Source organism: Limanda limanda, chromosome 1, assembly GCF_963576545.1.
Source record: "Limanda limanda chromosome 1, fLimLim1.1, whole genome shotgun sequence".
NCBI classification, from domain to species: domain Eukaryota; kingdom Metazoa; phylum Chordata; class Actinopteri; order Pleuronectiformes; family Pleuronectidae; genus Limanda; species Limanda limanda.
In genome coordinates, this window is record NC_083636.1 from 7,041,214 (window position 1) to 7,053,415 (window position 12,202).

At 44.2% G+C, this 12,202-nt stretch overlaps 1 protein-coding gene across 1 annotated transcript in view; it reads right to left on the reverse strand.

The window, feature by feature from the left end:
* The window catches only part of LOC132999108 (ephrin type-A receptor 5), a 53,447-nt gene that overhangs the window by 22,041 nt on the left and 19,204 nt on the right, over window positions 1–12,202 (reverse strand). Inside the window, exons 4-5 of the mRNA XM_061068899.1 lie at window positions 2,307–2,462; window positions 1,874–2,212 (exon numbers count right to left, since the gene is read on the reverse strand). Coding sequence (XP_060924882.1) covers window positions 1,874–2,212; window positions 2,307–2,462 — 495 coding nt within the window. The remainder of the gene's footprint in view (window positions 1–1,873; window positions 2,213–2,306; window positions 2,463–12,202) is intronic.

Here is a 12,202-nt window from a genome sequence, read left to right on the forward strand (position 1 = left end):
CTTGATGTTGATCTAATTAACTGAATGCACTGATCTGAACACAGGATTTAACACTGACATTTGATTAATATGAAAACGTTATACATTAGTATAAATGTTTAAATCATGTGTGATATGATTTATTGAATAAAACAGCTGTTGCCTCTGCTAAAAACCAGTGAATCTTCCAATGGCTTCTGTTTATTACTCTGTAATCTTCCACTGAACTGAAGCGTCAGTTTCCATCATGTCCCATTTGTTTTGGCGGCGCCTGGAAATTGCTCGACAATTTACTGCAAAATCACCGTCCTCATATTATTATGATAACCATTTGTCCAGACTGAAAATCTATGATGTGCTCTATTCTGCGCATTGATTGCATGGGTGTGCACCAAAGGAGGATGGACAGCTGCTATTCCTGAGTTTGCACTTTTACTTGTTTATGCTCAGAGGCGTCATACCCAATATATTCCAACGTTATAATCAAATTAAACAGCTTTACAATCAAAACTTTGTTAATCCCGTTTTCATCCGTCAATCTGCAGCCTTCTTGATTTTTGCACACCGAGCCATCGACTGCTCTCCACCACACCAACACCTCCGAGCAGCGTCTGCACCACGGCCATGCCAAAGAGCAGCACTTCCCATCAGCCTGCGACTCTGCCAGCCATGTGTAATCTGTCCTAATCCCTATTCTGCCCCTGGTCCACTGACTGGCTAACTTTAATCCAACTCCAATAAATTGAATGGGAGTTGTGTAGTCCGGTGTAATCCACTCAGTCTGCTGACAGCCACAGTGACAACACAATTAAAGGACAGTCGCCGCAGAACCCGTCAGACAACCATCTGCCTCCTGAACACACTACACACACTACACACACACTGCACACACTACACACGCTGCACATACTACACACAGCCCATTCCTCCTTCCACTGCTTCCTATTGAATCGCAGTGAACCGTGTGTTTCCCTCCAGATGGAAACCGAGCGGAGGAGCGCATTCATCTCACATTTCTCTCATTTCATTACAAGCGTATAAAAATCAAACTACACGAGCTCGTACCTCTCGTAAACATATAAAATGGTTTCCCAAAGCAGATATGAACTGTAATGTCCATTTAAAAGGGAAGCTAACAAAGCGTAAGATATTCCCAGATACGAGACGCAGTGGGACTCTTACATCGTCCAGTGTGGTTTAGTGCCTTGCTCAAGCGTAACTCGTCATTCCTCTAACTGTTTTTCGAGGTGTTCTGGGATCGCGTCGGATAATATATTTCCTGCAGCAACACAAATGCAAAAACAGGTGAACTTTTTCCTTTTCATTCATCGTTGATAGGAAAGGAAATTACTACGTTCCTGCCTGAAAAGTGACACGTAAACTCTCACTGTCAGATTCATCAAGCGGAATAACACCTGCTGCCACACGAGAGACGCCCGCCACGCACCCGCCTGGAAATCAAGAGCTTTCATTATGACACGCACGCCGCAACTCTCGCAGACGAAGTGTGCAGAACTAACTGAAGGGAACAAGCTCCAGTGTCATCTCCGAATGCAAAGGCAAGAACAAAAAAAAAAAGAAGAGCTTTCTCAGTGTGGAAATGTTCCCTCGGTCTCTGCAGGGACGGAGCGCGAGTGAAACTTCACACAGCGACAGACTTGTCGGACAAATAAAGTGACAATTCCGTCATCTGGCGTCTTTGATGTCAAACGCAGATTTGCTGGTTTATTCCATAGTGCAGGTACGTCTGTGGCGGCATCAGTGGGAAGAGGAGAAACTAAACATGACAAAGTGATGATTCCTGTTCGGAGGAGGCAGCTGTGACAGTGCAGCTGTGGCGTTGAGAAAAGACGGAGCTCACATCGACGCCAGTGACAGATCTGGTGCAACTCACCTGCCTGATTGGTCGTCACGTTCAGGGACACGTACTGCTTGGCGTGCTCCTTGGCGAGCGCCGACACCCCGTTGACGGCCTCCAGCAGGAAGCTGTAGTTGGTGTGCGACTGCAGGTCGGCCACCATCACCGAGGTGTTGGAGAGGCCGACGCCGCGCGGCAGGAAGCGCACGTTGGCGCCGCACTCCTCCAGGCCCCTCCCGTCGGGCAGGACCTGCTGGCACAGGATGTTGTAGCGCACGTCCTTCCTGCCGCCCGTCTCCATGGGAACGGACCACTCCAGGAAGACGCTGGTCTCGTTGACGTTGGAGATGGCGTTGCGTGGAGGAGACGGAGGACCTGAGACGGAGGAAGACAAACGCGTGGTGGTGTCACACAACAGCATCTCGGTGAATCTGATGACAATTAATAAAAAAGGGTTTTAAATCCTCACGTGTGCACGCCATGTTGGGGGGGTCCGAGTCGATCTTGTAGTATGCGTCCTCGCAGCTGCAGGCGGTGGCGCCCGTCTGCCGGGCCACGCTGTGGGGGGGGCACTTACTGCAGGCCGCCGCCTCCAGCAGCGAGCGGTAAAACCCCATCTTACACACTGTGAGAGAAGGGGAGGAGGAGGCAGAGGCCGTGGGGAGTTTGGAGATGGATAAAGAAGAGATGATGAGAGGAGGGAGAAGGGGGTCATGGGGAGAGAGAGGTAAAAAGAGGATGAGTGGGAGAGAAAATGAAAAAACATGGTAAGTTCCTTAAAAAAAAAGGAGGTCAGCATAACAGTGGTAGAAAATATATTCCCTGGGTGCCTCAGTTTGATTTCAAGTAACTCATCAGAGACGTTGTAGTTGAAATTAAAACCTACTTTTTATTGCACATTTGTATTTTTTTTTTACGTTTCTTTTGAAATCTGATTTCCTCTTATATTCCTCTCAGGATTATTTATTTTATCCAACCAGCAAAACTCTGCTCTCTCCGTCAAGTTTCTCTATCTTAACCGAGAAAAAAAGAGAAACCTTCTTCATGTCTCCTGTTGTGGGACTTTCCATCTTATTCAAAGTCAAGTCTTCAGTTCACTGATCCGAGACCAGCACCTGATTAAGAGTTTTTCTGCATGTGCGACGTATACAAACAAATACGACGAGCAGAGAAACAGACATAATCTGTCCTCCCACACGAGCGCACTCACTCGGCTAATCTGAGTGGGGCAGGTAGACAGGCGGGTGACTCACTGCGAATGTTAACACACAAGAATACATCAACAACCCCTCGTCGCCATGGCTGCGCCCCCGAGCCGACCAATCACTCGCTTATCGCCGCATCATTTTCCTCCAGCAGACAGATACAACCAGGCGCACACAATGGGGGATGAAACACTAATGGGATATTGGACGCTTTGATAAGCGGGGGGGGTTCCGTAGATTACTGCGTCTGAAGATATTGTCTTATGAATGACACATTTTGCTTTCACGTATTGCTAAGAACAGGAGAGGAGAGGAATAATGGACGGGAGGATAAACAGAGGGAAGAGAAGAATGGGACAAAAGAGAAGAGATGTGCTTCGTCTGAGTTTGTCCTCAAAAGGTTTTTAAGGTTTGACGCTCGGTTGTGTTCGTCCAATCAGACGGAGACTGTGATTAAGAAGCACCTAATTAAACTTCAGGTAAGAGGACCGGAGGTGGGGGGGGCAGGGGGGGTTAAGAACAAGAAAAAGAAGGAAATACGAGACGGTGCAGACGATAAGAAGAGGGAACGATGGGGAGAAGAGAAAAGGATGGAGAAAGGAAAGTTTACGAGGGGGGATGGGGAGATAGGGCGAAACAAAGGAGGAGTGGAAGATTTGTGTGTGTGTGTCTGTCTGTGTGTGTGTGTGTGTGTGTGTGTGTGTGTGTGTGTGTGTGTGTGTGTGTGTGTGTGTGTGTGTGTGTGTGTGTGTGTGTGTGTGTGTGTGTGTGTGTGTGTGTGTGTGTGTGTGTGTGTGTGTGTGTGTGTGTGTGTGTGTGTGTGTGTGTGTGTGTGTGTGTGTGTGTGTGTGTGTGTGTGTGTGTGTGTGTGTGTGTGTGTGTGTGTGTGTGTGTGTGTGTGTGTCTGGCGTTGGTCAGCGGTGGCTCTGATTCACCTTGACGGAACCTTGGCCCGTTGTCATGGAACATTAGGCCTGAAAAATTTCTCCCTCTGCCTGGGATCGCTCAGAGTTTCATCTCCTCTTCACACACACACACACACACAAACACACACTAACACACACACACACACCGAGGAGGAAGCCTTTCATAACGGTGTTTGTCATGTCAGATGCCACACAGACACTACACTACACTAATGATGAGCCGGGACTCAAGACGCGGCTTCGGAGACGTGTGTTGACCTGGCCTAGTTCTGACTGAGCAGACGTGATGACATGAGTCACGCTCCACAGAACACACAACGCTCACGTTCGCCTCCAGGGATCATTTTATTCAGATGTGACAAGATTGCATAATTATTTATTTATTTACTTTAAATGTAGGGGGGAGGGGAGGGGGTTTGTACCTATTGTTTCTGACGGTTTCTTGTTAGCACTGTAATGTGTGTGTGTTTCAGATTCCAGGGCAGTGGGACACACCTGATCCTGACCCACACTCACACTCACGGTTACACACAGATTTATGATCGTGGTCCGGTGTCTCGTCTCCTTGACTCCATCCTCCAAACGCCCCATGGCCAAATCCATCTAAATGTGAAGGCAGCTCATTTCACATAGACAGACACAAGGACACACACACACAGACACACACAGACACACACACAGTGAAGTATAGTGGATTCGAGAAGCAAGAAAGAAATAGTGGCGACGGAAATGTTTGGTAAATTAATAATGGCAAACAGTACGTTCAGACATCAACCCTATTATTACTAGGGCTGGGCAAGTTAACTCGTTTCAATGGAGTTAACTCAAGTGATGAGTTAACTCGATTAATTATTTTATCTCGCATTAACTCAGGTTTGATTATTTATTGTTTTATTGTGAAAGTCAGGCTTTTATTTTGTGAAAGTCTGTTGCTGACTGCTGCAGAACAGGAAAAAAGAAAATTATTGGCGGATAAACAATCGAGTTAACTCATCACTTGAGTTAACTCGATTAAAACGAGTTAACTTGCCCAGCCCTAATTATTACTTTTATTTATTTATTTATTTATATTTGCATTTGTTGCCTGTCTTTGTCTTGTCAAATCTATTTCCTTTCCATTTGCCGTAAACCAGCGAGCCACATACACACACTCTAGCATAGCGAGAGATTTACTGATCACGTGGTGATAAAGATGAGATGTAAATTAAAAGTAATGCATGGAAATGTCATTCATCTGGAAGTTGCAAACGATCACGAGAACGATATAAAGATTTGCAATTAAAATGTGCAAATTGCTGTGAACGATTTATTTCCAATCGCGTGCTGCTCTAATGAAATTCAATCTAAGTTGACTAATAACCACCGACCGAGTGGATGCTTAGGTATTTACTATCATTATTCTAGCTCATTTCCAATTAGGGTAAATAGATTAACCCGTGCTCAACATGTGCGGGAATTAACTACACGCGTGTGCTATTAAACATGACGTGGCAGCACGAGTGTGAACGACCATCACTTTGCAGTTTAGACGTTTTTTTTTTAGCTCAGCTACGTATCCAAGGATTTACCACACGCACGGGAGAGGAAATCTGAAGGTCACAGCAGTCATGGGAAAGATGAAACTGGGATGAAGTGATTAAAATGCCACAGAGTGTAAATTAGAGAGAGTTCAGTGTGGAATGGACGAGCAAACCACAGCTGAAGGGCGGCATTAAAGCGTGAAGATCAAAAAACCAGACATGTTGACTGAAAGTCATTCAAATGTCACCTGGATTATTACACGTCACTAAATGATTATTGCTTTTACTTCAACTGTGCATCTTCTGCATTATCACATTGAAATGTTTTTTATTCCAAAAGACAATCCCATGCATTCTTACAACTCAACCAATGGCAGTGAAGTATATGAACATCAACACACAAGAAGGAAATAGATGTTTATTTCCAATATCTTTCAAATGCTTCATAGCCCCTTTGCTTTGTAGCTGCGATTGTTATCCACGTACTAAAAATATATTAGCTTAATTAACTTTGTTATTGGATCTATTTCTATTTACACGTATTCCTCATTAGGACGCTTGTATCTCATATCTTCTACCTGCTGTGTGGGTTTCTTGGGGTTTGGTGTAGAAGCTGTTCCACAAATTGCCCCCAGTGGGATTATACAGGTTGTTGGAATTAAACAGATATTTTTGGTTGTATATTGCAGCCATGTAGCCAAAGAGTCTCAGTAGCCTCCTCCACGTTAGTTTATGGTACATGGTCAAGATGGCAGCCAAGGTTTTAGGGATCTTTTGGATTAATTTATGGAGAGTAGGAGGAAGTAGAGATGCATTCAGTCTAACTAGTACACAACACAACTTTAAGGAACATAAATTAGTATAGAAGTTATTTGTTAAAATTCATACAACGTGACAACGCAGGTGGTGAGATCCATTGGTGAAAAGCCTCAATCTTTTTATTGTCCTGAAGGGACACACACACACACACACACACACACACACACACACACACACACACACACACACACACACACACACACACACACACACACACACACACACACACACACACACACACACACACACACACACACACACACACACACACACACACACACACACACACACACACACAGGAAAACCTGGTTTCACAGATATACAACACACGTCTGTGGTGAGATTAGTTATGGTCATGGATGTTGACTGTAATGCTTCATTCCTTATTATGAATGCAACTTGAGTCGACGGCGTTGGTGGTATTAGCATGTGTGTGTGTGTGTGTGTGTGTGTGTGTGTTGCCCTTGAGCAAGCTGTCTTTCTGATGCCACGCAGCTCTTAAAGCACAACACAAAGGGTAAAAGGTAATTAATATGCAGAACGCACTAATGTGCCTGTGTGCAGTCGCCTGTGTGTGTGTGTGTGTGTGTGTCGTCTGTTTGTGTGTGAGGTTAATACGTAATTAATATGCATCACACACTTGCATCCCAGGCAATTAAAGATCCAGCGGTGTCTGCTGATGCTTCTTAATGAGCGTCCTCTTTAATTGGAAGAATTTCACTGTAAACATGTTGATTTATATGACTGGCGATCGTTGGGTGGGATTAAAGGGACGAGAGCGATTAAAGCTGAAGGAGAGAGAGAGTCAGACTTGAAGGAAAGCGTGAAGATCACATATTCTATACCAACCAAACTGGGTTTTCATTAATATCTATAGGTACAGAGACCTTATGGGTCCAGATATTAACATATTTCTATTGACATATAGTAAGTTATGACCTATTCACTGAATCTATAGGATCATGGGTCAATTACCATGTGACCTTTTACCACAGTGGGAAACTTCTTCAGAAAACAACGAGTAACACTTGTGCTTCGTCGACCAGCTGATGTGTGAATCCTGCTTTAAGTTACAGACACTAAAACCACAAAATATGACGGAAGAGAAAGTTTAACAAATGTTGGAAAACCACAACGTAAAAATACTCAATTGGAGGTAAATTTCGTAATTCAAGGGGATTGTCGAACCTTCACCTATTCAGTTAATTTCCACGACAGCGCCAAAGACAACTTCACAATTTATACGAAAGAAGAGCATAAAAAGTTCATATCCTACACGGTTTTCTGCACGTAACTTCCACTTTATGTTATATATCCTGTCACTCTTCCAACTGTACACACATCCAGCCCCCGACTGACATGAAAGTAAACCTTGACAGAAGAAAAACCACAGAAACGGTGCTTATGTTGTTAAAAGATACTATTGTGAACCAATAAACCAGTCAAGGAAACACAGTAAATATCCTGTTCCTGTATTTGTCCCACAGCGAGCTACAGGCCTGAGCAACATAAACACAGTGTGTGTGTGCGTTTGTATTATATTTTGTATCACTGTGTCTGCCTGTGTAGGCGCTGATGTGTGCTCATATTTGTGTACGCCTGTGTGTGAACACAAACAGAAGTCCGATGATAATAACATAATAATATACAATCGAGTCAATGGGGTTTTCCTGTCTGCCGGAGGACAGAGGGGACTCATTGTTGAGCAGCCATTAATTCTCACAATCAGAGCAAGAGCAGAAACCACAAAAGGTCAAGAAGGTCACGACGGTGGTTCCTCATAAACCAATTTATTGGACTGGTGGAAGTCCGCAGGGAACCAGTCAACATTAACAACTCATCATAATGAGAAATCAAGTGTCAGGATATGCTGACCATATGGGCCGGGAAATAACACGACGACGTGAATAACCACGACATCAGGCTACGTATTCAATCATCCTTTCAGTATTTGGTTAACCCCCCCCCCCCGACAGTTGACAACTAAAATTGCACGCATACACAAATTTGCCAAACAAGGGTCAGGATCCCGGTGGCGTTTAAATTCCCCCGGAGACCTGAGATCTTATAGGAGGAGGAGACGTGAAGTGGCTGTTCATGAAATTCGTTATGGATCCGATGACATTTCTTCTGGCGCTTTAAAATGCAAGCAGGCAGAACGTTTATGCATCTGTGTGCACATTCGTTTATGTCTAGAAACATGTTTGCAGAAGCCAAAGCCACGATTGTACCAGTTGAAATCACCCAGATCGGAGCTAATACATTTCAATATATGCACTTTGATTCCATCCCCGGAAATAATATTTGAATAATTGCAGGTTTGGCATCAGTGTTGTTTTTTATTACATGTGTCGCTAAGATAATGTCCCCTCTACGATGACTGGTGTTCAAATTCTCCCAAAGCAAAGTCCCTAAATGTCAAAGTTTATCTTTGTGTCATTACAGCCAATGCAAAAAATATATTTAGTTTGTTAATCTAAAATGAAATATGTGCCATTGAGGGCTAGAAAAATATGTATAATGCATTTACATTATGTGCAGCTTTGCTCATCTTAGTATCCGTGGGATTAGAGGCAGCACTGAGATAAGAAAGATTCAGCTCTGATCTCAATGCATTTTACTACCCAGCTTTTTTTAGGCGAGCGCATAAGATAAAAGACTCGTTAATATTTTCCTGCTGTACGACTGTAATTGTTTTGTACACTGTGTCGTACTGGAAACTCATCACCAGACCCACATGCATCAGAAGTGACCAGAACTACCAGTCTGACCAGTAGCTACAAGCCGCCGCTGACTGGGCCACAAGAGACGACCAGGCTTTCATGGAAAGGAGCCGCCTCTGCTGAAGGAATATTTATGAATATTTCACCAGCTACAAGGTTTTGTGCGTCTCTGTGTGAGTATGTGTGTGTCTGTGTGTCCTTGTATCCCTGTAAGGACATTGAAGCAGGGTCCCACTTCTTCAAACAGGGGTGTGTGGTTTTATGCTTGGTTTTTAGGTCAGATTTAAATTCAGATTAAGGCAATAAAAAGGATAATTAATCTAGTGTTGTTGGTTAAGGGCTGGACCCTGACCACTAAGGTCGAGGTCCTCACGAGGATAGAGAACTATCACGGGACTGTGTGTGCACATTAGCAGCGAGAAGGGTAAAATGGAGGGAGCACTTCGGGGGAAAGTCAGTTTACCCAACAAGCACTCAGGAAGCACTTTAGTTGTCATGACAGCATCACCACGTTGAGATGATGGGGTGATGGAGAGGGGGAGGAGAGGAAGATGCAGGGAAAGAGAGAGCGGAGCGAGAAGGGGGGGAGGTAGAGAGAGACAAAACCACCCGCAGCCGTTTCCAATTGAACAAGATCTGAAAAGATGAATGGATAAATCCAGTCGATTCATATTTCAGGAGATGATGGAACCCGGGCTTCCTGCCACTCGCGGGTTTCTGAGCCATCGTTCAAAAAACTGATCGTCTCTCCGGAGAGATTCAGAGGTGACAGATCTGCTAGGTCTGTACGGAGAACTAAAAACTCTTAAAATGAAAATCCCCCCCCCCCTCTGGTCCTGTTTTCTTTTCTTTGGTTTATGTTCCCTGTTTATGTTTTACTGTATACTGCAAATTGTGGACGGCCTCTAACCATTTGATAAATCTAACTAGGTTACACTTCAATGGCACTTTCGCATTTATGACATTTTATGTATTTTACTAAATTTTTGCTATATATTTATCTTCAATTATATCTTTTTATTTTATTTTTATGTTTTCATTTTATTATTATCCGGCGTGTATGTGTGTATCTGTGTGTGTGTGAGTACATGGGTATGCTTATGTTTGTATACGGTAATTACTTTATTTATGTGCTGTTGAATGATGATGATTGTTGTCCTTCAAATCCCAATAAAAATTTGATCACAAAAAAGAAAAATGAAATGGTAACATGACATTAAAACGGCTACAGGGGGGGGGAATGTATCTGAAAATAGTGAAAGTTTTCATTTCAATTAAGGAGCACGTAGGACTACTATTTTAAGGATAACACACTTTTTTAATATAAACAGCCGTGATGATGTAATGATGATTTAATGATTCCTTAACTTATCTAAACTTGTAGATATACATTAAAGATTTTCTTTTGCGTGTGAATATGTAACAGGATGATTTCTTCTAATGTCTGACAACAATGAGCCAATTCAATAAATAACTACAGTAAACTTTGCCCTTGTTGACACTAATGCCCATATATCTGTTTTTAAAAGAACCAACGTCGCTGCGACTTTCATGTAATAAACCATCTCCGTCCAGATGAGAAGTCCACGTGTTGCACACATCCACATCAGAGTGGACAAGCAGGGAGTAAATGATAAACTAATGAAAAGAGGAAGAGACCACAGTGGTGTTAAAACTCAGATCCTCATCAGCACACGTGGGCGATCATATCAAGTGGGCAGATGCCAGCGTGATCATCGGTTCCTCTCCGCGTTACGCAAGCGGCTGTAACACCAGCTCCTCGGAGAGAAGCAGCGACCACGAGGGCCGGCGCTGCGAGTGGGAGCCGCTCGCTCTCCATCCCAGAATCCCCCTGGAGGCAGAAGGCGGAGAGCTTCCTTCCTATTACCACACCAGTGAGTCAGATCCTGACGGCAGCAGCGGCGCCACCGTGACCAGATCGAGTTTGACATGTGCCGCGGTGACGCCTGACAGGCAGGCAAACACAGCGGAGCATCGGGGGGGGGGAGCGCTGGCACCGAAACAAAGTATTGTCAAGGGGGGGGTGGGGGGGGGAGCGGCTCTTCCCACGACACACTCAGACGACTCTCGCTGGATGAATGAGGAGCTCTGTGATTTTATTATTCCACAATCGAGCAGCACTCTGTCAGCCAAAGGCTCCTCCACACAAACAGGCGTCCTAATTTTCATTTGTACTCTTCTGTCATTCTTTCCTTTCTTCTCCTTCCCTCCCCCCCCCCAGCCTCCCATCTTCTCTCCTCCCGACTTGGCTGCCCATCTTTTTTACCTCCGAGTCTTTTGTCTGAATCCTCCCTGAAAGCTGTCAGTCTCCACATTCCACTCAGGCTTTTATACCAATTTCCCAACATGGCGTCTAGCTCTTATCCTGTCATTCCAACATCCAATTTCCCTCTCATTTCATTATTCCGACGCTGAATGCATCCCCTTTATTCCATTATTCCGTCACTGCAGAATGTCACTTAGCTCTTTTACTGTCCTTACAGCGTTTCACTCGGCTCGTGTCATTATTCCGACGTTTCGAGGAACAGTTTCCACAACTCAGACGCCCTGATTCCATTAAAGACACATTCCCGCCCTCGTTCCACGGATACAACCTTGACTTTCCATTCAACTGCTTTGTCGTGAAGTGTATTTACACAAACATAAATACTCTGTCTGTGACGGGCGATACTGTTTGTGTGTTTTCCCGTCACCTGGTTCCACAAACCTAGATACGATCTAACACCACTTCCTGTTGAGCGCCACCTACATCTCCCCAGGGGCCTGAGCAGCGGGCGCCGAGCATCGTTCATTCCAGAGGTCGTGTGCTCCATGTGGAGCTGGGTACATTAAAAATTAAAATGCCTATCTGCCATGTGGACTTTTTCTGTATTCAAGTATTTATTATTATCTGTAATTTTATCATTATTATCATTATTAGCTCTTTTTCAAAGCTCCTTTGTTTGTATTGAGTAGTAAAACAAAGCACTCTGAGAACAATCCTCCTCAAAAATATAAAATTGAAACCTCGTTCCTCATGCTTCAGACTCAACCTCATTTACTGGGTTTCTCATCACTCCCCCATCAACTCTTCCACACACCCAACACTCAACTCAAACATTATTTCACTGCCTCCGTTCAGCCATTATTCCTCCATTCCTCCAAGTGCTCA